Source organism: Podarcis gaigeae, assembly GCF_964106915.1.
Source record: "Podarcis gaigeae genome assembly, chromosome: 1".
Lineage (NCBI taxonomy): Eukaryota > Metazoa > Chordata > Lepidosauria > Squamata > Lacertidae > Podarcis > Podarcis gaigeae.
The window spans coordinates 74233930-74261476 of NC_139678.1; the positions used below are offsets into that span (position 1 = coordinate 74233930).

Genomic DNA, 27547 nt, shown 5'->3' on the forward strand with positions numbered 1-27547 from the left:
ATCCTGGCCTATGACATTAATAGCTATCTGTAAATTTCCAGATATAATCCAAAGTGCTGGTTGGCGCCAAGGTACCTAAAGGACCACCTCCTTCCAGCTGAACCTGTCTGGACTGTAATATTATCGAAGGTGGTACTCCTCCAAGTGCCCCTGCCTGAGATTAGACAGCTGGTGACTGGAGATGATGAGATGTATCGGTTGTCCCACTTGGGATGGAAACTGCCTTATACCAGAACAAACTATTTGTGCATCTAGTCCTCTGGCCCTCTAGATGTTATTCTTGGGCTCCAGATCCCATCAGCCCCAGCCAGCTTGGCCAGTGGTCAGGAATGATGGGAGTTGTAGTTCAACAACATGTTCCTTGTGGATAGCTCAGTCGGTAAGCATGAGGCTGAATTTCAGAGTTGTGAGTTCAAGCCCTACGTTGGGCAAAAAAATACATGCATTGCAGGGGATTGGACTAGATGACCCTTGTGGTCCCTTCCAACTCTACAATTCCATGATTTGATAATTCTATGAACACCTACACGACCACAGGTTTCCCTTCCCTGATACAGCCCAGAGCTATTTACCATACTCTCTTGCCATGGCTCTCCAGAGTCTTTCCCATCTTCTCCTATGTGATGTTTTTAATGGGATATGCTAAGGGTTGTGTATGATATCATCTGCATGCCAGGCATGGGCTTTAATACTGAGTTATGCCCCCCCCCAATTACATGCATGCACCACATGTGTGCTACAAACACTGCCTGACATTTTAGACCTTTCCAGCTTTTTGAGTAGGAGTCAGGGTAGCTGCCCATCTGTTCTCTCCCACCTCTGGCCTAGTCACTGCTGTTTCCTCTGCATTCTTTCAGCCCCTCACAAAAAACGAAACCCCTCTCACAAGATGTGCATTATTTCCTGCTATTGTTCAGAGTGGAATGTAGATACTTTGAGTACTTCCTTCTTAAAATAAAGCAAGAAACATAGAAGTGTGCAAAAGTGAATTTTTTTGGGGGGTGGGGGAGGCATCCAGACAAATTTCAGACTTCAAACAACTAGCCAGGTTTAAGATGTTGTTGTACCTCCCAATGTTAGTCATTGCATTGAATGTAGTATGAAAGAGCAGAGCCTTTAACATTTAAGGTTTTGCTGTGGATGCTTCTTTCAGTTTAACATTTGGGATTCCCGTTCATTGAAATAAAAATATCATCTCCATCTCCCCACCTCGTTCCACCCAGCCTCCTCTCTCCCCTGCCCCTCACGCAGGGCCCTTCGTTTTCCATCCATCACTTTCCTTTCTGTATCTTCATTAATACAAGTTAGGAAACTTCAAAAAGCAAAGCATAAATTCTTTCTCCCCCTCCACTCCAGGGATTCCTTTAGTATAGGTTCCCTGCGTTATGGAATCCTATCTCAGCTCCCTGAAGGCGACCACTGGAGGCTACTTGGCCCCCAGACTTTCTTGACCAACACCTACTACTTCTCTTCCTCCCCTTCTGTGTTATAGCTTCCCACTCGCTTTCCCCTCTGTCACCGTCCTCCATCCCCTGATTTCCTTCCTCCCAGCCTCTTCCTTTTGCACTCTTCCTTGTCCTCGAAGCTATCCCCTCTATCTGCTTTCTCTCACTCTCTGGGACTCTTCCAGGAAATGCTGCCAGCTGCCTTTTTATTCTTCAGCTGTGTGCATTCCTCTGCTCTGACTGTGCTGTGGGGAGGAGGATTCCTCCTTCACATAGGCTAATAACTGTAACCCATGCTGTTTGGATATCATGCTGTTTTCGCGTTTCATTTTTGCCAGTAATTGCCAATATGGAAACGGCCAATCTTAGGGGGAGGGTCTGTGGAGGGTGGGGGTCACAAAGTATCAAACACCATCACGTTCCAAATGCATTTCTGCAGTTAAAGCAGAACTGAAAGTTGTATAAACAAGACAAACGCATATAAGGATTACTTTTTTCTGCATAAACATCTCTAGTACTTAAAACGCATACATATGAATATGTCTAGCTTTCTCTATGTATCATTCTCTTTTCTTGCACCTGCACACCTATTACCACCACCCCCCCTTGGTAGAATTGTTCAGCGAATGCTACCACAATAGTGAAGACCGAGCTTTTGCTTTGTTGGTGAGGAGGAACCGGTACTGGAGCAAAACGACTTGTCTCCACTTGGCTACAGAAGCAGATACCAAGTCTTTCTTTGCTCACGATGGGGTGCAGGTGAGTAAAATCCAAGGGTGGTCCTCTTCAAAAGATGTTACAAATGCTGATTCAAAGTTGGGAACAAGAGAGTGAGAAGAATATCCTCCTCTGAGTCGATGAAACCAGAAGTTAAGTGTGGCCCAAGAAAATATTCTTATTTAAGGGGGTCATTGGAATTCTGGTTTTTATTCTGGTATTATGTTCAGTAAGCAGTAGGGAGCCTGTAGCTCTTCAGATGTTGTTGGACCCCTGACCACTTGCCTTGCTGGCAACAATATCTGGGTAGTAGTATTTACTTGTATATTCATTGTATTGTGTCAACGCTGCATCCTTTTGTCCTAAATTCCAGGCTTTTCTAACAAAGATTTGGTGGGGAGATATGTCAACATCCACCCCGATCCTAAAGCTGATCTGTGGATTTGGGTGCCCTTTCCTGATCTATACAAATTTGATATCGTTCAGGTAAGAACCATAGGGACCTTTTGCATGGGATGAAGAGATAGTGGGAAACAGGTAGTATTTGACAACAAATAGTGGTGACAGAAAATTTTCCTTCTTTAATCTGAAAGCAGAATGACAGGCAGAAGTTCAGCTAGTGAGGGTTCTCCCAGACAGGGCCTGAATACTGCAAACAGGTTATTTAGGTATCACAAGCTGGTCACTGGCAGCAGTTTTAAAAAGAAGTATTGGGTTTTACACAGAAAGAGTAAACCCAGATTAAATTGGGAGCAGAAGTAGACTGGCATAGTGTAGACATTGTGGAAAACACTGGAAGAATCCTAAATCTCTTCCTTGAATGCAGATGTGATCATGTAGGAAGTTGCACCAGTTTAATATCTGCATGTCATGCTACTTTTTCAGTCTCTACCATGGAGAAAAAAGGTCGCAACTGTTTTCAAATCCCATATCTCAGAAGTATGATTATTCTGCCCAAATGGAAGAATGATGGATACTTCATGCAGATTCTTATGCTATCAGTGTCTGTTTTTCACTCTTAACAGCATACTAGGTGCCAGACCAGACATTATCTCAGTTGCTTGTACATTCTCATCTATCAATGTCCATCAGCTCCTGGCCTCATCTCCTTCTCTTTTGTAAATATCTAGATTCTAGAACCTATTTCAGTCTGATCCACAAACTCACTTAAACCAAAATGAATGAAGGAAAGACACACATTTATGACACTGGGCTGGAGTTTTAACTGGATTATGTGTAAGGTCTCCCATGTCTCTGCCTCTGAGTAGATTCAGTTTAGTTAGTATCTATCGTAAGTATTTAAATGAAACTAAGGGGACAGGCTTTCCAGTAGGATAATTTTGTGTCTTATTGGAAAGCCAACCTTCCTAAATATTACAGCATTCAAATCAGAAATTCATACAAGATAGTCAGCTGTCACTTCTAAATGTTAGAGAAATACATTGCATTTTATTCATTTCTCCCAGGGATGAGGAAATTGTAGCCCTCCAGATGTTGATGGATCACAACTGTGATTAGTGCCAGGCAGCATGGCCAGGGATGATGGGAGTTGTAGTCCAACAACATATGGAGAGCCACAGAATCCCTGCCCCTTTTTAGCACTTTAAACTCCATCTTACGTGGTGGTGGAGAATCATCTCTATGATAAGTGAGAGCCAGATCACCACAGAAATCCTTCTTTGAGTGCATATGGAGGGGAACCAAAGGAACACCTAGAGAGAGATCCTAATATAGCCTCTGTAGTGATCTTCATTTGAACATGTGGAGATCAGGAGCAGACCAAAGGACAATTGCAAGTGTTTTATGCTACCTAAGCTTGATGTATCAAGCTTAGCTCAGCACTGAAAGTCTCCCCTCACCTCAGGAGTGAAAAACTGCTTTCCAATATCTTTCAGTAAATCAATTCCTTTGCAGTGAGGAAACACAATCAGCCCAGGAGCCAGAATCATGTAAAGACCTTGACAGCCCGGATTCTGAAAGGACACTGCTTTTCCCCAAGGAAGTAGATAGGTAAGATTGCAATGTAATGTTATTTGGAAGCTTCAAAACAGAGTAACGAAAGAGAAACACTTCTTGGCGATTAAACTGAGGTCCACAGAGGTGGGTCGGCAAAACCACAAGTTAAGGCTGTGCACATCTTACCTTTGATTCCTGCTGCTGGTGTCTGAAGCCATGTACACAAGACATTAGTCACAAGCCACATGTACCCTGCAGTTTCTCGAGGAATACTCGTCTTTGATGTGTTTCCCATCACACCAGCTTCCATCTGATTTGAAAATGTAAGCCGCTGTTAAGCTGAGGTGTGTACATTTGAGACATCCATGTTAAGATGAAAGCTTAATTGAATAGGAGTTGAAGCGGGGCAGTGGGTGCTGGTATGAGGAAACAAATCTGGTAATGTGCTTCAAGTGAAGAAATCCTTGCCTCCTCTCTGGTGTGTACAGAGAACATGACTTTAAAAATGGGGGGGGGGGGGCGAGAGCAGACGGGGATGGGATGACCATGCATAGTACTTGGCCCTATAAGAACATCATTATAATAGCTTGAACATTATAATGATATTTATCAATACTCTAGCAGCAGCTGTGAACTTGCAGCCCTCAGCCAAGATTGAGAAATTGCCTTGAGGATCTTAAAATTAAAAAATCCATCCTAGCTGGGCTAACATGATCTGGTGCCTCAGATTGCAAGCCTGTAAGCCTGAGTACAGAGTCTCCTTTTTTTATTGAACTACAAACCACGTTACAGATATCATCTTCAGCTGGAGCAGGGTTAAAAATACTAGAAAGAAAGAATAGTTATGCTCTGCAGTATGATAACTGATGGGCAGTTTAGTGCAGATCGTAGAAAACCACTTTCCACAGATATGCAAAATCAACTTGTAAGCATTTAGTTGACAGATTATTCCCACGCAAGTGGAGCCATTGTGATGCTGTGTATTGTACTTGATGGGTGGATCACATGAACTTGTCCCTGAAATAATATAAAGTTGTTTCTATAAGAGTCTCTCGGGTGTGTGTGTGTGTGTGTGTGGATAGTTTAGTCTATCACTGGAGTCAATGGGAGATGCAGAGTTAATTTCAACAAAGCCAGGATTTCATTAACTTGTCTTTCCAAAGTTGTATTGAATATTATTCTTGCTTTGATGAGACAGAGAATAAATAAACATTACATACTAATTTCTTCTTTTGGAGTTTGGAGCTGTATAAGTTTAAATAACAAAACATAATAGAAGCACGTTGTCTCAATAGCTACACTCTAGTAACTAAGGGTGGTAGTCAGCTAAGTTTTACTGAAAGTAGGCCCATTGAAATTAATTTCAAAGGCTCTACTCTAAGTAAAACTCAGTTGACTACCACCCTTAATGTTTATTGAATAGTTTGGGGAAAGAGAATTTTCAGGATCTCCTTGGACAGGAAACTGAAAACTGAAAACAATCACAGTTCAATTGTATACATATCTATTCAGAAGTAAGTTCAGTTGAATTCTATGGGGCTTACTCCCAGGCAATTGAGCATAGGACTGCTGCCTTAGCCTGTGAATCTGACAATCAGGCTATAAAATTGCTTTGCAGACCACTGCTCAGAAATGCAAACAAAACAGTATTTTCTTTCTTTCTTTTTTTCAGGGGAGACGCCCAATTAGAAACCCAAATTGCTTCTGAAAATATGGCCTGTGCAACATTTGTGTTTACACAATGGAAAAAATTCTGGACTGCTCCTGTCACAGTATTTATGGGGAATGTCATCATGTACTTTGCCTTCCTCCTTCTGTTTGCCTATGTCCTCTTAGTGGATTTTAAACCACCCCCACCAAAGGGCCCATCCATCCAGGAGATTGTACTTTACTTTTGGGTTTTTACGTTGGTCTTGGAAGAAATCCGACAGGTGGGTAACCTACATTATGGATCTCATCGACCCTGCTAGATCTTACAGGTTGAGGCTGGGAATTCACATGTGCAATAGACACATTTGTGCACGACCAAAATCATCTTCTTCCTTTACTGGTCACGTTCTATCAGTCAAATTGTTTCCCTCTACCATTTGCTCAAGCAGGCAGCTTGTGCTATAGCTAAGTCCCCCACCAGTCATTAGTGCCCATTAAAGATGCACTGTTAGCTATTAAGATCTATAGTGCCATGAAGTAAAGGTAATTTCACTCAACACAACAACATTCTTGTTGACATTTCTAATTCAAATTACTTTTGGAATGCTGTTAATGATGGGACATGGAAGTGTGTAACATTATACTAAATGATAAATGCTGTTAACTTACAGAGCTTTTTCACTGATGAAGATATGAATTTAATGAAAAAAATCAAGTTGTATGTAGAAGATAATTGGAACAAGTGTGATATGGTGGCCATCTTTTTCTTCATTGTTGGAGTTACCTGCAGGTTTGTGGTTTTGAGAGCTTCATGTGTGTGGTACCATGTATGTATGATATACAGTGTTCCATAAGCAAAGTTAATGAAATAGATCTAAGGGAGTCGACTCATATTTTCTCTTTTAACCCCAGAATGTTTAATTCAACCTTTCAAGATGGTCGCACAGTTCTTGCTATTGATTTTATGGTGTTTACTCTCAGACTGATTCATATTTTTGCCATCCATAAGCAACTGGGCCCAAAGATAATCATTGTGGAGAGAATGGTAAGTACAAGATTTCACATGGACATGAAAACCAATGATGTATAGTATTTCCTAAAACAAAGGAACAAACCCAGGCCTTCTGGATAGCACTATTTTCATCGGAAAAATGTTGGAGGGTATAGTGAAATCTGCATGTAGGACATGTAGTCTTTACCTGAGTGGAATGTAAGTGGTCAAGCAACCATGAGTGTGTGCGTGGACTTGTGATTACACAGTGAAATGTGAAAGGCACTCTGCACATTCTCAGAAATCCTGAAATCCTACTGAAATCCTACTGGGGGAGGTTCCCCATGCCTGTAATAGTAATAAAGTACTCTAATGACATGGACTGAATTAAACAGCAAGAAAGAAACCTTGCTCAACTGCTTGGGTGCAATTTGGTATGACTTCCTACCATTTAACTGACATTTCACTGTATTATTATGCCATACATGTAGCACAAAATTGCCCTCCCTATAGGCCTGGGCCTTGCTTCCGTAAAGAAATGAGAAGTCCTGTCAAGAAGACAATCTCAGTCCCTTAATTATCTCCTTTGTACATTCCTAATCTATGTCTTGGTTTCAGACTATGTATTCCTTTTACAGATGAAGGATGTTTTCTTCTTCCTTTTTTTCCTGAGTGTATGGCTCATTGCCTATGGCGTGACCACACAAGCCTTGCTCCATCCTGATGACAGTCGAGCAGAATGGATCTTCAGAAGGGTGCTCTACCGCCCCTATCTTCACATATTTGGACAGATTCCGCTGGATGAAATAGACTGTAAGGTTAAGGAATTAAAATACCTATTATTGCTGTCGTTTTAGACTTGCATGAAACCATGCCATCGTTTCTACAATTAGCATGGCCCCCAAGCACTGCTGTACTCTTGCTCCACAAATGTTCCCGAGATCACCATCTGAGGCCCTTCTTTGTGTGCTCCCCTCCACAATAAATCTGGAGGGTGGCAACACAAGAATGGGCCTTTTCTGTACTGGCTCCTCATTTGTGGAATGCTCTCTCCAGGGAGGCTCACCTAGTGCCATCATTATGTATCTTTAAGTACTGGGCAAAAACTTTTCTCTATAACCAGACCTTTGGCCTTTAACTACCTGTGGCCTTTTAGTAGTGGATGGGATGTTTTTAATATATTTCTTTTCTTCCTTGGTTTTAATGTGGATTTTTGTTTGTTTGCTTGCTTGTAAGTTGCTTTGGGTTCCCATGGGCAATATTTAATAAATATTAATGATAATAATGTTCCCACTAAAGCTGAGCAGTACTGTAGATTTTGCCTTTATGAGTGCACATCAGTGGGTGGAAATGTTTACCTCTAGTCTGAAAAGTTCCGCCTTCTGATTTCTGCACATTACACTGATGTTCAAGGCCAATTCTGTTCTCAAACCTAATGCTGCCACATGTCATGAACTCCCCTCTCCTTTTGCTTTAAACTGTTTTAATATTGTGTTTTAATGTTGTAACCCACCCTGGGACTTTAGGGTGAAGGACAGATCATTAATAATAGTAAAAATAATAGAGATTTGCATTATATAGATATGTAATTTCTGTTGCAGAATGTGTGTGTGCGCGCGCGTGCATGCGTGCATGCGTCAACTATACTTGTAATGCTTTCTCTGCTAATCATTAATATAATCCAGTGCCCTAATTATGCAACAATGCAAAATCAAGCACACCTCATGGTACTGAAGCTGTGAAATTGCAAAAAACAAAACAAAACAAAACAAAACTTCTGCTTATCTGAACAGCAGAAAGAGAAGAGCCTCAGCAATTAACAGGTCTAGCAATCAGTAGCTTCCCAAAGTGACAATTGCTTTGTTTTCAATCCACTACAGCATCTCGCATGAACTTTGAAAACTGCACACCGAGCCCAATGGCAAACCTGACAGATAATGCATCGTCGTGCCCAAATGCCTATGCCAACTGGCTTGTCATAGTCCTCTTAGTCATTTTCCTGCTGGTTACAAATGTACTGCTTATGAATCTCCTGATTGCCATGTTCAGGCAAGTATTTTTTTCCTGCCTGTTATAAAAAGAGGGAAGCGCATACAACAATCGCTGATTAAATGCACGAACAATAACAGCATAGACATGGACAGTCATTGATGACTGTCTTCCTTTTCCACATAACGAGTGCAATCCAGAAAAACACCAGAGCCCCATTGGCATATTAAATGATGTGCTTAATTGCCATTGATTTCATTGGAACTTAGAGGCGCCCAACTTTCTCAGCAGGAGAGTTGTTAATACAGTCAGTGTGATTCACAAGCCATTTAAAATGGGTTTCAGCTGATTTACTTCAGAATGGGCTGGAAAACGTAATTGCTTTTTCCAACTATAGCCAGAACATGACAAAGAAAGCAATATCTTCATTTCTACTGCAGAATTCAATTAAATATACACAAATTATTTAGAACAGGTGGGAGAGGGGAAGCTTTCTCTTCGCTACGTGCATATAAAGGGTCTAATACATCAGGGCCCAGTATGGATAAACATCAACACTATCATTCTATAAAGATTTGATACGATTTTAATATATCTGAAGACAATGGGTTCAGGCAACCTATGGGTAGAACACCTATGGGACTTTCCTGCTGAAGGAGGACCTTTTCATCAATTCCACATTTCTTCTATGGTCCACCGTTTCCCCTCCCTGAAAACCTGCTCTGGCAGGTGGCTCTGGGGGATGGAGTGCGGAAACCCAGCCGGGAGCCCCCACAGCTTCTTGGCCCCTCCCAAGAAGGGAAGAAAAAGGGCAAGTCTGGATCCAATCCAAACCTTAAATATTTTAAATTGGCACATTTTATAGTCTTAATAAGACTGCACACATTTTGCACCTCCGCATCTGTGTACATGGTGGAATAAAAGTCAAAGGCTTGCCTATTGTAAAGCTGAGTGACAGCCAACCAAAAACAGAAGCATTAAATACAGGCTAAAGTAATCTGCAGGTGCTTTGAATGAGTTGCTTCCAAATGTGAATGTAGGTACGCAACACATTTGGAAAGATGCTATTTTAAAGGCCCCTAAATAATGGTTGTGGAATTATTATTATTTTTAAGAGCTGATTCATGAAACATTGGGAGACAGTTCTTTGTTGCTTCCAACTCCGCCTTATATGCCTGCCCAATTACTGGGATCTTTGGAAGAGTCTCTATTAATGTTCCATCTTGGCTCGGATGGACTGCTTATATACACCAGAAGCTGTGCATCCAGTATTTTGGAAGCAATTCTGTGGAACTCCTTCCTGGCTGAGAATAGATCAGGCACCTCCTTGCTGAGCTTCACATTCTTGCCAAAAACCTTTCTATTCCAGCATCAGCAGGGTATCATAGGGAAAGTTTTCTGTCTTGGACTAATTTTGCTTGATTTTATCCTACCATATATTTTTGTAACCTTCATGCACAATGTTAGAAACTTTGGTGATTAGCCAGTATGTAAATGGCTTAAAGAAATAAACATGAGATTTTATTGATGTGATTCTCCCCTCTCCCTGTTCAAGTTACACTTTTCAGGTTGTTCAGGGAAATGCAGACATCTTCTGGAAATTTCAGCGTTACAACTTGATTGTGGAATACCACGGCCGACCTGCGTTTGCCCCTCCCTTCATCATTATTGACCACATTAAGCTGTTTCTTAGACGGATCTTTAAAAAGACAGAGCACAAAAAAGAGCATCTGGGTAAGCTGTAGAGAAGTAATGGTAAGATGTTCAGCACAATCTGAGGGTCTGCATATGCAGGATGATTCTCAAACGAATATGTGCACTGCCTCCATTAAAAAACATTACCTTTTAAGCAATGTGAACTGATACAATAGTTCTGTTCACTTCTGATTAAAGCTGCTTTCAAAAAAATCAATTTTGTGCAATAGCAATTAAATGTTCTTTCTAAATAATTAATGACGAGTTACTAATATTTTTTAAAGGATACAGATTACTGAAGAAGATAGCACTCAGCGTTAGAAACTACAGCTCTGTCTTCAATAATTTAATTTTTTTTTAGCATTCTAGAAGTTTGATTTGGAGTATTTAAGAATGGGGGAATGGGCATGCTTTTATTTGTAGTGGTCTCACAGATTCATTCTAATACTGTAGATTATTGGAGCTATTACCTCTCACAGCTCCAGTCATATCAAGTGTGCATGTGAAGGAGCTCTAGGAGTGAACATAAACCTTTCTGACATATTCAAGATTTTCTAGCTCATCGCCTTGAACTAAGTATAAATGAACAGCAAACATTTTTTTGCATGGAAAATCTGATTCACTAGGCTCTGATCTTCCTTTCTTTCCCCAACCCTTATACTTAATCACATTGTGATGTTTTGTTTCTTTTACTCTAGAAAGAGATCTGCCAGGAGGTCTGGATCAAAAAATCATAATGTGGGAGATGCTACAAAAAGAAAACTACCTGGCAAATCTGGAAACAAAGAAGAGAGAAAGCAGTGAAGAAAGGCTAAAGAAAATGTCAGACAAGTGCGTATCAACGGATGGAGACTTCCAAATCTCTGTTTTGATGCTAACTGAGGGCCAAACCAGACTTTTGTGTCTGTGTTTATTAAACATGTGAACATTGATTTGGTTATAAAGTTGAATAGGTGGAGTTTACTTTCTATCAATGCATGGAAAAAGGAACTTAGGGAAGGGAGAGAAAAAATGATTCAGTTCAGGTTAAAGGCAAACCCGTCTAATACTCATTTTCCATAACAATGCATGAACTGAAACAGAATCACGCTTCAACACCTGCACTTCTTCAAATTTTGAAATGAAATTCTCCAGCCAAGTAATGTGTAGAAAGATGCACATACTAGGGCAAAGTGCCTAAAATGCAGACATTCTTGCAAATGAACATACAAAAAAGCATTATATTAGGGGAAATTGCATTGCAGAAAAAAGTGTATATTAAGAGAAATCTGCATTAAAATGCTGATTAATTTTTACAAGGGCTTAAATTTGGAACTGAATGATGAGAAACTGAGAGAACCCAAAATTGACAAATTCAGCCATCTCTAGAGGAAGTGAAAGCCACTCTTGTCTCCCTGAGCTACACAGTCTGAAAATGTTCTCCTGAGATTGACTCCAGCCCTAGAAGTCCACCCCACTCCATTTAAATTAAAAACAAACAAACAAAACCATTCCTGCTTTATAAACCAGTCCATGCATATTTAGTCATCATGTGAGTGCCTAGTTTGGTTCTGAGACAGAAGATAAGCAGTTCCTTCCCTATGTTAAGTGGGTAACCAAAGCATTCCAAATTACTCAGGGCACAATTACTTAGAAAACAGATTTTGCATGGGAACTAGAAGAACACAGCATGCATTCAAGCCATTTGCTGTCCAAATCTCATGACCCTTCTGTAAAGCAGAGAGGATGTATTCTGCCACAGAATCACTGATGGGAGCAGATGAAAGCCCATGGAGGCGTTGCAACTTAGCAAGGGTTGCATGGAAATTTCACCTGTATGAACTCCTGTATACGTGTGGGACCTACACCAACGACCACAATTTGCACACTTGCTCAAGAAATGGGGAGCAAGAATGGGGAGCAAGAGAGCCAGTGTGGTGTAGTGGTTAAGAGCAGTGGACTCGTAATCTGGTGAACCGGGTTCAATTCCCTGCTCCGTCACATGCAGCTGCTGGGTGACCTTGGGCCAGTCACACTTCTCTGAAGTCTCTCGGCCTCACTCACCTCACAGAGTGTTTGTTGTGGGGGAGGAAGGGAAAGGAGAATGTTAGCCGCTTTGAGACTCCTTCGGGTAGTGATAAAGCGGGATATCAAATCCAAACTCTTCTTCTTCTTCAGCTAGAAAAACAGAGTCAGTATAGGCAGGTGTGAGCCAGTTTGGGGCCAGGGGGAGGGAAGGTAGATTTAATCCCACTGCCCTTTCTATTTACACAATTTAACTGTTACATTAAAGGACTTTATTCTCAACTTACTTTCACTGGACTGAATCCTTTGCAACAGACCCAATGGCCACTGTCCCTGTCGTGTACTGGAGTCTAATCCATGTTTGATCCAATAAAATGTCTATCTAAACTCCTCTAGTGCCTAACTCTTTGCTCACCGTTTTGATTTTCATCCCCCCTTGAAACAGGGTGAACAATCTTTCAAAGTACTTTAATGGTCTGAAAGACCAAGAGAAACGGCTTAGATCTTTGGAATCACAAGTAAGAATGCTTTTTCTTGTGTTTCAGCTATGCTTTTGTTCATGCAGGGTATAGCTATAGATTTTTTTTTAGCATGGATTTAATTGCACAATTCTTTCTAAAATCTGCTTACAAAGCATTGTATAGACAGGATAATATGTTTCAGCTTATTTGGACAAAATAGAATTGATGTGTTGATTAACTAATATCTGGTCAAGAAATTCCTCCCTATATGCTAATATGAAATTGTTAATCTATCTTTAAATGACATAAATTATAATGATTACATTTATTGATCAGATAGAGATCAGGCACCCTGCCATTCAAACTGGTATTTTTGTCCATCAGACAGTCAAGAGTTCTTAATTTTAGTGAGGAAACTTTTCAGTACAGTTTTATCTTGCCTTCATTGTTAATCTATGGTCTAAAGTTTGGACTCTGAACCTTAGCAAGGATTTCCCTCGCCCTTCACATCCCTACTAAATTAGAAGTGCAGATACAGCAAGTTGCCTTCAATATTATTCATTCAAATGGCACCTAAGACCAAGGTCCAAAAGTCATTGGCTGAATGTAATTAGAGACAAGGTGCTCACCAGCAGCAGAGCTAAAAATGCAACTGTGAAGCTATGCTTTAGCTGACTAATTTGTGCTTTAAAAATGTATTCAAATCGCAAGCAAATCTGTCAGATCTCTTTAGGATTGCAACGCCAGTGTGTCATTTTTTTTGTAGATCTCCTACTGCACAGTTACCCTTTCCTCAATGGCAGACACCTTAAGCAACAACAGCTTCTTTTTGAACAGACAACCTATGAACTACACACGTGAGTAAGATTCTGAAAGTAAATAAACGAAAGTAAAACATTTTTTAAAGAGAAAAATCAGCAGTAAAAGGCTAAGTAGAAAATAACAACAACAATTTATTTATACCCAACAACAACAACAACTTATTATTTATACCCCGCCCACCTGGCTGGGTTTCCTCAGCCACTCTGGGTGGATTCCAACAGAATATTAAAATACAATAATCTATTAAACATTAAAAGCTTCCCTAAACAGCCCACACAATTTATCAAAAAGTGTTTGTTGTTAAAAATTACAGAGATTACTTAAGGTACTTTTTCTTCCACTGAACTCAAGGTGGTGAACATGGGGTTCCTTGGCAGTCTCCTGCCCAGGCACTAACCAAACCCAGACTTTCAGCAAGGTTGCTGCATCATGCGCTTTCCAAGTTCCAGACCTGGGATATGTGTGTGTGTGTGTGTGTGTGTGTGTGTGAGAGAGAGAGAGAGAGAGAGAGAGAGAGAGAGAGAGAGAGAGAGAGAGATTCATGCTTGAACCTGTCATGATGCTTAATATTTCCACTGGAACTTTATACCCTGGAATCAGTTTGAGCAGTACAGATCAAAATGCTCAGTTGTGAAGATAAGCACTCAAAGCATACAGTCTGCTTTTCAGCTTCCTCAGCTTTGTGGACTCCATTAAGTTGACAGCTGCTCTCCACATGCATTGAGGGATGCAAGTATACGCTGGTTCCAAAGCTAACAGGGAAGCCCTTGCTTATGCATTAGGTCATTGTTGTCTAACTGTTTGCCCTTGGATAGAAAAATGTCTGTTCTGTCTCTTCATGAGATTAATGTGCATCTTTGTGAGATTAATGGATTTCTACTTCATCTGGCTAAATCCAGTGCCTTCCATAGTGACAAATTCCAGAGGGGAAGCCATGTTAGGCTGCTGAAAAGAAAATACTTTGTTGGTCTTATCATTACTTGGCACACCAGACACTACAGAAGAAGAATAATTCTAGACAGTGAAGCCAAAGGCCAGGAAACGCAAGAGTCCAGGAAAGCCTGTGACATTTCTATGCAAAGCTTGCATTTATTCAATTGACCAGTCACAGCAGCAGTAACCAAAGATGCTATCTTCCTAGTTATGCTTATTTTAACACCATCAACCGGAAAGAAACCTTTGCTTCATAAAATAACTACAGGTGTTAACTTAGCATAGACAGGAAAGAGAAGTGGCTGAATTGCAACTTATTACCAAACTTAAAACCATGGAGAGACCTGCTCTGAATAGACATTGGATTCTTATTTCATTATACATGATAAAGCTATTTTTAGCCACCTCACCCCTTTCTTTTTCCTGTAAGACCAATTGCAGTCATTAACAGTTGTCAACAGGTTTACCACACCTATCAGCCAATCACCCATTCCCACCACTCTTCTAGGTAATACCCCTCCCCACCCTCTCACTATATATAAGGGTCTGGTGACTTCTGTTTCAGTGTATCTGAAGAAGTGTGCATGCACACAAAAGCTCATCCCAATAACAAACTTAGTTGGTCTCTAAGGTGCTACTGGAAGGAATTTTTTTGTTTTTAATTTTGTTTCTACTACAGCAGACCAATACGGCTACCTACCTGTAACTACAAGAAAAATGTCAGGCCTTACTTCACCTCTGCATTTCATTATTGTTTCTCTCCAAACTTTCCCCCATCTTGGTCTGTGTGCAAAACTAGGACAATCCTTTCATACATCTGATGCAGTAGGCTCTATTCCATGAAAACCTATGCTACAATAAATCTGATGAGTCTTTAAGGTGCTGCAATATTTTTTCCTCTTCTTGCTGCTACAGCCTAATCAATCTGCCCAACTGAAACAAATAAGAGATAGTATATGGATGTTTGGTGGTGGGATTCTAATAGGCACAAAATGTAAGAAAACCCTCTCAATGATTTCCCCCCTTCTTTTAAAAGAAAACCCAGATACCATGGATGAAAGGGATTATAAGGAAATAGCTCTGCTGTTATTTAGTAAAACTGTCTGGCCTAAAACAACTCTCATACCTGCTCATATTAACCAGTGCTTTTACTCCAAAAACCTCCACAGGTTTTATAACCACAGGCACAAATCAAATGCCTGCACCAGAAGGCAATGAAGCTGGAGAAGGCACCCATCAGTTTGAAGATGACATGATGTACATCGATAACTAACGCTACTTGCAGAAGATCAAACATTTTGCTGTGTTTTTGATTGACTTTTTGACATATTCATCATGGTCTTCAATTACCTAAAGGGGTTTTTCTTTTGATGGCCGAGTACTACTCTGTCTTCCGTACCAAACATATAAAAAGCCTATGGAGAAGCATTGCATCCAATTTATTAGCCTTATAAATGCTGACTGGTTGCTTCTAATAATCTATCACCTTCTCAGCAGTCCGATATTTAAACTTGTGCTGCTGTTCTAATTTATGCCATGCAAATAAACCACTCATGCCAGACCATTCCAAACCTTCTTAGCAACAGTAATCATTATATGTTCAAAATACATTCTGCACATACTTTTTCCTTCTTGAAGGAAACTAGTTAAAAAATCCAATTATGATGCAGAGTATTAATTTGCAAATAAACCAATATGCTACTTTGACAGATCTCTGTACTATTGAGGAAAATAGCACTATGGATGTAATGCCGCAGCTTTAAGCTTCCACATATCACAACTGCCGTTAAAAAAATGGATCACCAGGTTTGCCTGTAAAACAGAGAGCTGCTTAGAAGATTCTTCCCAGCAAGGTTCTACCACCTGCAACAACAGTCTTTACTACTGGCAGTAGTAAAACACTATTACTGAACAAGCTCTCTTAAACCCTACTGCAGTCACAAGGGCAGGCAAGGTTGCCACAATAATCTGGCATTGTTATTTTACCTTTAGCATTTGCTTGCAAGCAGGTAAGTCTTCCCAGCAGAGAGATGCAATAATCAGAAAGTGCTTCATTTGCTGTTATTTCTGATAGTGATGCAGCTATTATGCCTGCTAAAGGGGGGGGAAATGACCTTATCTCATTCCCACGCCTGGTGAACAATGCAGAAAATGCACCTTAACTCACCTTTTGGGGGTGAAAGCAATTTGTCTGGCCACAAGGGACCTACATCTGATGGTTCTGAAAGAGCATGGACTTCTTAATAGTAAATAAATAGGACCACAGAAGCTACCTCTCACTGGACCATCAGATAAAGAAATCCAGAGTTTAGCCGTTGTGACAGTTTAGAAAAAAATAATGTTCAGCTAAAAGGGTACATCCTTCCATGTGAAGGACTATTCCAAAAACATGTCCAGGATATAATCCTGGAAATATCACATGCATATGTTCAATGCCATATTGTTAGATGACAAAATGTCTCCCTCCATGGAATACAGCTACTTGTTTTGAGTTGCAGCTGCAGGTTGATTGACGTAAGTAGGACACAAGCACCTAGTCAGCATTGAAGCAGACCAACTTTTTTCAGAATTCTACATTTCCCAAACATGTCTGAGGTCATTGGAAGTTGCCACTAGAATAAGTTGGGTGTGTGGGTGTGGACACACCTAAGTGTGGGTGGGTGGGTGTGGGTGGGTGGCGCTAGGGGGAAGCTAGCTGTTACTCCCCTGAAGTGCTGACCAAGGGATCCAGCAAAATGAGAACTGGTGCTTTTTCAAAAACACAGATGGGTAAAATGTTAAAGCATGCAGATGTGTCATAAATTAAGCACCAAAGTGTAAGGTAATGCTGGAAATGACAATGCTTCATGATTGCAGTTAGCTTACTCTGCAAAGCCACTTGAGTAGCTCATAAGGGAGAAAAATAAAATGCAGGCGAGAAACATTTATGCAGATTGCTCCCATCTTGCAGACTGAAATAATAAAAGTTCTGAAGCTCCTTTCCTTAGAGACATATTGAAATCTCAGCATCGTTGCGCTGCAAGATATTACTTGGCTGGCTTATGGTTGCCACATTACATTTTTAAAGTTGGGAAGATTCAGCTTATAAATACTATTAATTTGTCAACTACTTTTAATTTATCATCTTACCCAGATGCTAAGAAAGTTGATGTGATATTTTTTGGGTCTACTGCTATTTTAACTCTTCAAATGTTTTAAATTACTGTTAATTTTTCATAGTGATAATTTTATTGCTTTATTTTGTAAACTGCTTTGAGGTTTTTTTTGTTTTTTTAAACAATCAAGTGGTGTATAAATTTGATGAAATAAAAATAAATAAAATATGCTGGAAGAAAATCCCCCCTAGACCAGTAGTGAGGAGCCTTAAGTCTGTGGACCTAATTAGCCAGCTGGGGTAGATGCAGCTTTGCACAGTGAGGCAGCTGCATACCTGTGATCCTGCCCTTACCAGAGCATATGAGACTTTTTATCCTCATAACCCTCTGAAGTAGGTTAGGCTGCATGCCTGGTTAAAGGTCACCCAATAGGACTGTTTGGGTTTGGTGCGCATTTGAACCCAGTCTCCCAACATTCTAACCCCCCTTCCAGACACTGGCTCTCTGAGTGGCTGGAGTTCAGGTGCAAGCCATTATATATGTGATTTTTAAAAACAAACAAACATATTTTCATTAAGTGATTGCGTGATGGCCTTAATGTGGTTTTGTGCAATTTAAATGGCTACCTTTCTCCTCCTTATTAGATACTCCTGTGTCTGAACCAGCAGTCAAGAGTGAGGCTCTTGAGGCCCAAAACAATGAGATATAGGAAAAGCTCTTTTTCAGTCACAGCATCCCAAGGTGAGCCTAACCAATTTGATTCTACTACAATCACCAAAGAACAGATTAATAACTGCTGCTACTGCTCATAATAGGTTGAAGCAGCTTGTGGACAGAGATAAGAGAGTGGAAGAGAGCTGTTGCTGGAGAGAGAAGGTAGGGTTGGGTAGGGAAAATATACCTGTCAAGTCTTGACAAGCATCACCAGTTGCTAACACACATATCTTTGGACAAAAAAAGCAAGAATTAAAATTTTTATTGACACCAAGGATAATATGAAAAGGATCACATAGTAGGTCTGTTAAAGAGTCCATTTTAAGTCCTTTAATTCCCAAACAAATCCAGTTAATTTGTTATGAAATCACTTTACTTTAGGGAGCAGCTCTTGGATATGCAGATGGAAACATCACAGTTGCAAAGGACGGAAGTAGTGGATATTCAGTGCTGAGATCATTCTTCATATTCCATAATCCAATGAAGTCTTATTCTGGTCGTTGGCTCTGTCTTTTCTAGCTTTTAAAAAAATGTGTGCATGTTCCCTGCAAGCTTTGCTTCCATGATCCTAATTTGTTGCTATCAAGCACCATGCTATATAGAAACAAGGGAACATTCATGCTGCATTTTACAGCATGTAGACACTTCCCATTTTCAGTGCTTCTACAGCATATGGCTTGTTACTTACTGTGCTTTTAATTTCATTGGCAGTGTGGAGAGGTATGGGCTTGGACTAAACCTTTGTTTGATTAAACAAATATATGGATGCATATTGGGCTTCATTCACATGGCATGATTTACCAGTACTCAGAGATGGGATGCCAGTCAAAAGATTTTACACAAAGTGCTAAGCAAAACAGTAGCTCAACAAAATCTGGAGGAGTATGCAGGTATGCAGTTGTAAGATTTGTTCCAAAAGTGAAAAACAACAACAACCAGATGATCCTTTACAGGCAGAGTATTTGTAGACATTTCTGCACCACTGCAAACTAAAATTTTGTCTAGTTTTGATACTACAATACAGAGGGACATCATGAAATCGGTAAATAGAACGCTAAAATATATCTAAGTCACAGCTCCAAGTATGCTAAACAAAGCAAGCAAGTAGCCAAAACTCATGCAAACAATGAAGAAAATAATTTTAGGGAAACACTTCTTTAAAAACACTATAATTTATCCAGCTTTAGGACTCTTCCTCCTCTTCATCATTGCTGGCTTTGGGTCGGAAATGCTTCCTATTCCTTTTCTTGCTACCATGGAATCCCATGGTCCCCACCACTGTCTCTTCATCTGCCTGAGAAGAATCTACACCAGATCCTCTTTGAACACTTAACTCCTCCAGTTTTGGTTGTTTCCAATCCTCTGCTTCCTTTATATCTAAAGGGTCTAGTACACCATCCTCCTTGTTCTGGGTCTTAGGCTTCTTTGGAGGGTTCTCTTTGGGTTCTTTGTTTGCATCACTAAGCTTGTCTTCTTCATCCTCCTTGGCGGCAGCTCTTTTCCTATCTGAGCCTACTTTTGTGGGTTTGGTAAAGACAATCCTTCCAGCACCAGAACTGGAGGGATCCTGATTGAAGGACGGGGTGTAGCTTTCAGGAGAGGCTGACTTCTGTTCCCCTCTAGTCTTCATGCCCTCCAGGAACTCCATGGCAATTGATCTGTTGGTCTTATCAGTGGACTCTGAAACATCATCCAAGCTGTACTTGGTCCAGCGTTCTGGGTGCGCAACATAATCAGGAACTGCTGGAGAACTTTTAGGAGCTGGCGGTGGCTTGCTTTGTCTTCCAATGCTTTCTGCAGCAATCTTGCTTGAAATGTTGGGTGGAGGCAGAGGCCGCTTAAATCTTCCATCAATCACATTATCTTCAGCCATTGAGGGCACTGCTCGTTTGGCTGCCCCTTCCAGACAGTCAAAAATGCTCTGGCTGCGCTGGGAAAAGCTTGAACTCATGCCTTTCAGGTGAAATGGCTGCACAGGTGATTTTTGGTTGCTGTGTAAAGGATCACCGCTTTCATCTGATCTACAACCCACATCATCTGAAGGAAGGGATTCCTCAGGAGATACAGTATCAACTTCAGCATCGCCAGGAAACCCAAAGTCATCTGAATCTGAATCACTCAGAGAAATTGTGTCTGAAGGAAGGACACCCTCGTAATTGGCGGCCCCGCCAGCCACTATACCCATGAAGGGTTCACCTGCACCTTCATCACCCATATTGGGGCAGTTGCTTGCTTATACTAATTTGGCTTAGACCTTGCTGCAGCCAATTAAGTTTTCCAGCTGCCCGGGGAGTTTAAAGCCTGGAACAAAAATGAAACAAAAACAAAAAAAACCCAGTAAAGTTCAACTGTGAAAAGGAAACCATACCATGACACCTGCCCTTAATGTACTTCAAGAACTCTATAAACAAAAATCCAATACAAAGGAAGGGGTGGAGGGAGAAAAGGATTAGCAGGAGAAGCCCATCTCAGCTACTGTCTCAGATAAACAGTTCTGGAGTTGCTTTTGGTTTTTTATAAACCAGTCACACTGTAATGTGTTAAGCAATGCCAATTAGTAAATTCTCTAAAATAAATTCTGTAGTCCTGTAGTCCTGAATAGGTCAAAGCACTTCATTCATTCATTCATTCATTCATTCATTCATCGTTTAACTAAATCTACCAGTGTATCCTCTTCCACATAACACAGGTAATAATATACTTTCAGAAATTGCCAGCTGAGCAATTTTCCATGTAGTAGGCCAGAACATAGATTTACAGAATATAACACTAGTTTTAACAGATAATTTTTCAGAAATTAAATGATCCATCAGCAGCTTCCAGCCAAAAGTGTCTTCTGGCACTAAAGATCAGCTATCTTAAATGAGGCAAGGAAGGAACACTTGTATAAGACAGAGGAATGTGATCTCTTCTAGGCTAATACTTACAAATTAACAAAATCTGTGACATACAATTTTGAGTCTGGTAGTACTAAATTTTCGCTGCCCCTGAATAGTTGCGCAAGATTTTGCTTCTCATTTGAAAACTAAAACCTTATTTAGTATGACAGTGGCATTTTCTCCTTTTGTAAAAAGTGAATTCCTTCTACTGGGTTTGTAACTCAGTAGTTTCTTTTTATTACTATCTGCATTGATGTGGTACTGTCAGACTTCTATCCAACTCTGGAATATAGCAAGAACAATATTTTGTTCTTACATGTTCCTAAAATGCCTTACAAAAATGACAAAGGGACTAGATGCTCCAGATTCATTGAATTTTCTATGGTACCTTTGTGTGCAAGTCAAACACCAGAGTTTTATCATATATTTATCATGCTCTATCTCTTGAGTCTGACATCCCCACCCCCACCCGCCCATTCATGTGCTAGCCTCATTCAGTGGCCCTTAATAACATTTTCCTTAGTCTCCAGTGACCAATTCCCTAAAAGGGAAGAACTGTACAGGAAGAAAGCTCTTTTATGGTGACGGTAAACAGGCATGGATAAATCTACTAGCCACTCACCATCTGGAGTCTGAAACAGTATTCCATCCTCTGGGTCAGTTAAAGCCACCAAGGTTCTCAGATGTTGTACCCTGGCAGTAAGAGGTTGGACATATCATCAGCGCAAATAAATAAAGTGGAGCTGAAATTTCATAGTACATTAATAGTACTTGCTGTTTGGGTAGGTGTGGCTTCTAGCCTTGTACTAACAATAATATCTGCAAATAATCCTCTCTTAAGGCTGGAAAGCAGAATCTTTGCATATTTTATATGGTCATCAAGACAGCTATTCAGGTAGTGGACTTCAATGTGCAACTTACATAGATGTGTAAGATATGCAAGAACATTTAAATTGTCACATCAACTAAAATAAGCTATCCTGTTATCCAAAAGTCATTTGTGCTGTATCAGAAGAACAGAACCAAATCTAACTTACATTAATTTAACAGCCAATGGGCCAAATTTAAATGTCCCAAAACATATCTACATTATGTGGATTCTGGTTGGTTTGTTTTGCCCCCTAAAGGGAGGTTTTGGCTGTTTCTTACTGGCAGTAAATAGAAAAATGAAAAAATAATTTCCAGAAAGAAAAGACTCACAAGTTCTTTGCAATGATCTGATTAGGATGCAATTCAAACAGGATGGCTTCTCTCAGAATAGACAAGTCCCCTTCAGAATCTTCCATACTATCTTGATCCCTGTTATTTGAACTGTGGGAAGCCAAAATAAATAAATAAATAAACAGCTCCCCCACACTCTAGCCTACAGAGAGTTATATGATAGAGGAAAAAGCTTCAGAAAATAAAGTCAAGAAAGTAACTTGTTACAAAGAAGGCAATTCCCGCCTCCCCAAGTCTCTCATCTCTAATTAACATGAGCTATGGAGAAATTACTTTTTCTCAATCCAAACATATCAGTCAGCCTGCCCTGAGCATTAGCAAACGACTTATAAATTTCAAGGGATGCAAAACAAGAGCAAGTTAAAACTATATTAACTGACAGTTATTGTGAACAGGGCTAAAGATGTTATAAGGCTGTGATGAGAAATCTGTAAGTGCTTTGAACACTCCAAAGTGCAATATAAATGCAAAATATCAGGGCTATTGATGTTTTCAGGTACTTTCATCTAGAGATGCTATCTCTCGCCCCAATACTTGGGTAAGAGAGGCTATAAAACCAAGGCAAGCGCAGACTCATGTGTGCAGCAGCTCAGTCTTAGGGTGAAGGTAGAAACCCAGGGGAGGCTAAAATGAAAGAAATCTCTCCCACTTAGTGACCCAGTGAAATTGATGGGTAGTAGATTCAAAGAAGGCCAAAAAGAGAAATGCACGTCTTTATACAGAGCATAGTTAACTTACGAAATTTGCTGCCATAAAAAAACAGAAAAAGGAAGTTGTCTTATACTGAGTCCATTGGTCCATATAAGCTCAGTGACTACACTGACTGGCAGTGACTGTTCAGAATTTCAGATACGGTTCTCTCCCAGCACTACCAGGAGGTGTCAAGTGTTGAACCTGGGCCCTTCTGCATGCAAAAGCAGGTGCTATTCCACTGAGCCAAAGCTCTGTATAGCAATAATCATTGATTTATATCTTGGGTCTTCAAGCAGGGGCAGTCAGAACCCATGTCGAAGCCTCGTCTCAGGTGGCTCACAATAGAATTATTACCACCACCCACATGTTTAAAAAGAGAATAGACCTGATTCTCCAAATTCATTATTTGGCAAGTATGACTTAAAATTATTGAACTTAGCTGGGATGGCAAAATGGACATGTTTAATCAGAGAAAAGTCACTGTTAACATTTACTAAAGATTGGAAACCTCTTACAGACTTTTTGCATGAAAAAGAAAAAGAAATATTGACATTTGGGTTTGAAGGCTGAAGATAATGTTGATTTAAAGAAAATAGTCCTGCTGGGTGTAATACTGGAGTGGATGAGTTGAATGATGTTTATACAGGGTGAGTTTTTTAAAAGAGGCCCTGTGGAACATGTGTGCTCTGTATCCACGGGGCCTCTTTTAAAGGACTCACCCTGTATATGGCTGACAGATGAAGAATCGGGAGTTCTTTAGTTTCTTTAACTTTTAAAAAATCTTAGAATCCTTCTTCTATCTCTCTACTTCTTTCTTTCTCTCTTCCTTTTCCCCTGGATCTGTGATTTCATCTAGATTAACGTTATAGTTTGGATTAAAAAAAGATATAATAATGTTTGCACCTCTCTTTTTAAATTCTAATAAAAATTTATCCAAAGAAAGAAAAGGCCGAAGACTGCTAGTTTACATGGCTTTCGGCGCAGAGCAAAGCAGTTCATCGAGGAAAATGACCATTAACCATAAACGGCCCTATTCTCCAGAGGCCTCGTACCTCTGACGACCAGGTTGGTTGGGTGGTGTGTAATGGTCACAGACGAGGGACCTGGGTTCGAATCCCCCCCCCTCTCGGTCACGGGGCTCCCCGGGTGACCTTGGGCCGCTCACTTCCTCTCTGTCCTAACCCACAGGGTTGTTGTGGAGGGAGAAATGAGAAGGGGGAGGGAAGGCACGCGCGCCACCCGAGCTCCTTGGAGGAAAAAGGCGCGTGTGGGGAAGAGTATAAATGCAACCAGGGAACAGATACAGGCCCATTAGCGTGGTCAATTTGGGAAACAATATGATGGGTCTTCGGGGCCGTTAGACACCCCCAGGCCAGTCCTTTCCCTCCCGCGTGGAATGAGCAGCACCTGCGATGGGAAAAGAAACAGCAGCGCGTCTCTCCCGCCCTCAGAACTCCGCCCCGCCATCGACCTTCCTACCTCCGTCCCGCCAAACGCATCAACTTCTTCCCCCGCGAGCAGAGCCCACCTCCGTTTCTCCTCACCCGCGGCGCCGCTGTGCCTAATTCCAGCCACGACCTGCCGTATTCCGCGCCGTCCTCCCTGCGCACGCCGGGACATGGAGTCTTTCTCGCCTGGCGGGTCGCTGTAGAACCCTACGCTAGCTACCCGTCGGGTGAACTACATATCCCAGAAGGCATCTCGCCTAAAACGCGGCCCAGTGACTAGCCTCGTCCTCCTCGTAGCCTCCCTTCCCGATGCATTCTGGGAACTGTAGTGCTTTCTTCATTATTATTATTATCATCGTCGACTGCCGGCGGCGGGGAGAGGGATATTTCTGGCGTGAAGTGGGCGCCTCCATGGTCCGTAGAGTTAGGAAAACATTGGAAGAGTTCTAAGGCTGCGGTCGTAATCCCGCTTGCTTCTGAGTTGGCGTCTCTGACAGTTGCACGCCAGCAAGTTGAGCGGAGGGGGCGGGCACTTTTTGAGGAGGTGGGGGCTGGACGACTGAGCTGGACTTACCTGAGGGATATGTTTGTTATCATTTGCAATTAGAAATCCAGGACTCAACGCGAGCGATTTTGCAACATCTGTCTTCGCATCCCACGTCGCTACTCTCGTCTGCTTGCATCTCAATCACGTTTTCTTTGTTTGCTTATGCACACGATTTGCACACCTGCCCAATAACTAACAATACGACTTAAAAGCCGTTAAGATATCTTCCCGGCCAGGTAACGATTGCCGAGGTGTGTATACCTGATTTTCATGGGCGTAGCCGGGATTTTTGTTACGGGGGCAAGCCTTTTGGGGGGGGGGGCGCAGAACCTTAATTACCTATGCATTTTTATTTATTTTTATTGATTTGGCTACGCCCATGCAGGTATTCGACACTCCTCCCTCACACTTCCCCGGGTGCAGAAATCTTTGCAGAAGGTTGTACTGTATCGGCAAAGCTGTGTAGCATGGAAATGATTTCACAGGAAACTTGTGCCATGTGTATGCTGAGCCCTTGAAGGCAATTAATAAATTAAGTGTACTAATTACTATAATTAAACTAGATATAGAAAGCACCTCACAGAGATGGGAAAGACTTTGATCGCATAACCTGACCTGTGCACCTGCTTAATCAGCTGCTCTCCTTTTTTATGATTATCTTTACACAAGACTTGGATTGGACAGCCTTTCAAATAGATGACATCTTCAAACAGAGGCCTGCCCTCTGATGGCCCTCCCAATAGAAGACTGTTTTCTGTAAAGTAAAGCACATGGCCACCATATTCCCTATGTTCTGATGCAAATATTCAAGTGTTAAAAATGGGAGGGTTTGTACTCCGCACTGTTTTAAACAGTGGGAGGGGAATCACACCCACATCATGCATTTAGGGCACATTTAACACATCCTGCCAACTGTAGTTTTCCCCTCACAGAGCTACAGTTGCCAGCATCTCAACAAACTACAGCTCCCAGGATTATTATTTTTTGCGGGGTGGAGGGCGTTCCAGAATTCTTTGGAATGTGCTTTAAATGTATGGTGTGGACTTAGCAAATGCACACATTTGTCCTGGACGTGTTTTAGATCAGGGGTCAGCAACCGTTTTCAGCCATGGGCCGGTACACCGTCCCTCAAAGCATGTGGTGGGCTGGACTATATTTTTTTGGGGGGGGGGGGTGAACGAATTCCTATGCCCCACAAATAACTCAGAGATGCATTTTAAATAAAAGCACACATTCTACTCATGTGAAAACAAGCTGATTCCCAGACTGTCCGTGGGCTGGATTGAGAAGGCGATTGGGCCGCATCCAGCCTATGGGCCTTAGGTTGCCTACCCCTGTTTTAGATGGTTGTAGAAGATCAAAGGAAACCAACAAGGCCCCTGTAAGATTACATGTCTTCAGGTTTAAGTTATAATTGTGGTCCCAAGGACAGTCTTGAAAAAACAGAGAAGCCATCCGTAATAGAAACTGCTGCCTTTCATTTGTAACATCAGTTTCAATTTATGGAGGATTGCTAATTACAGTAATTTATGTAGAATGAGCCATTTTTGTCCCAGATACAGCCAGCAGTAACAACAGACATGATGAGAATTAAAATTTTCTCATCTTCCTTTAAAAGGGAGGGTTGGTTGTTGTTTTTAAAGCAGTACTGTAGGATTTGCCCAGACTAAGGTCCATTTAATACTTCCATGCACAACATACTGAAAATCAAAAGTTTATGTATGGTGATACAATAGACGTTCATAGAGCAGCAGTTTGGGGACATAAGGTGCAGTTTCGTGAATAAAACAATTTTGAGCTTGGTGGATGTGAATCATTTATCCCATTGTTTCAAATATACTGTCCCCCCTGCATACAAAAGCAATGAAGACACAAACTCCTAACACACATCTGTCTGGACTGCCTTATTTGACCCCAACAAATTATGGCCATGGGACAGGAAGAAAAGTGCTGGTGGGAGATGGCACTAGGTTTCAGCGAAGGTGCACAGGTCTTGGTTATGGCATCACAATGCTATGGAGACCCTTTAGGATGGGGCATATGTGGCCCCCCAGACCTTTCTTTCTGGCCCCCAGGATTCTCTCCAGGCCATGCCCTTCCCCATGTCTGCCCTCCTCAAGTGCTTTTGTGTGGTTGGAATATGATAATGTCTCCCACTTGCCTGGATGGAGAGGTGGAGGTGGGGGTTCGGCAGGAACCTCTGTGAGTTTTGCATGCCATTAACCTTAAAAGCACCCACCCACAGAGGAACAGAAAGTCTGGCAGTGATGATAATGACATCCTTCTA

General features: G+C 41.2%; 3 protein-coding genes across 10 annotated transcripts in view; 2 read left to right on the top strand and 1 right to left on the bottom strand.

Annotated features, from left to right (window-relative positions):
* The window catches only part of TRPM5 (transient receptor potential cation channel subfamily M member 5), a 52047-nt gene extending 33724 nt beyond the window's left edge, over nucleotides 1-18323 (top strand). The window contains exons 14-26 of the mRNA XM_083723891.1: nucleotides 2059-2204; nucleotides 2536-2648; nucleotides 4077-4172; nucleotides 5791-6049; nucleotides 6440-6558; nucleotides 6681-6813; nucleotides 7398-7572; nucleotides 8640-8808; nucleotides 10304-10482; nucleotides 11142-11274; nucleotides 12893-12965; nucleotides 13675-13765; nucleotides 15833-18323. Of these exons, the coding sequence (XP_083580017.1) occupies nucleotides 2059-2204; nucleotides 2536-2648; nucleotides 4077-4172; nucleotides 5791-6049; nucleotides 6440-6558; nucleotides 6681-6813; nucleotides 7398-7572; nucleotides 8640-8808; nucleotides 10304-10482; nucleotides 11142-11274; nucleotides 12893-12965; nucleotides 13675-13765; nucleotides 15833-15936 (1790 nt within the window). The 3' untranslated portion in view covers nucleotides 15937-18323. The remainder of the gene's footprint in view (nucleotides 1-2058; nucleotides 2205-2535; nucleotides 2649-4076; nucleotides 4173-5790; nucleotides 6050-6439; nucleotides 6559-6680; nucleotides 6814-7397; nucleotides 7573-8639; nucleotides 8809-10303; nucleotides 10483-11141; nucleotides 11275-12892; nucleotides 12966-13674; nucleotides 13766-15832) is intronic.
* The window catches only part of TH (tyrosine hydroxylase), a 532003-nt gene that overhangs the window by 262091 nt on the left and 242365 nt on the right, over nucleotides 1-27547 (top strand). The gene's annotated exons all lie outside the window — the stretch shown is intronic.
* On the bottom strand, nucleotides 18723-24955 carry TSSC4 (tumor suppressing subtransferable candidate 4). 8 transcript variants are annotated; one of them, XM_083723348.1, is made up of 4 exons: nucleotides 24745-24955; nucleotides 22552-22662; nucleotides 21974-22044; nucleotides 18723-20773 (listed from the first exon to the last, which is right to left on the bottom strand). In XM_083723348.1, exon 4 carries the CDS (start codon nucleotides 20685-20687, stop codon nucleotides 19656-19658), a length of 1032 nt encoding a protein of 343 aa, XP_083579474.1. In that variant the 5' UTR covers nucleotides 20688-20773; nucleotides 21974-22044; nucleotides 22552-22662; nucleotides 24745-24955; the 3' UTR covers nucleotides 18723-19655. The 8 variants fall into 8 exon arrangements, with proteins under 8 accessions (XP_083579474.1, XP_083579475.1, XP_083579479.1 ...); XM_083723349.1 differs by having other exon boundaries at nucleotides 18723-21730; nucleotides 21864-22044; XM_083723353.1 differs by having other exon boundaries at nucleotides 24810-24908.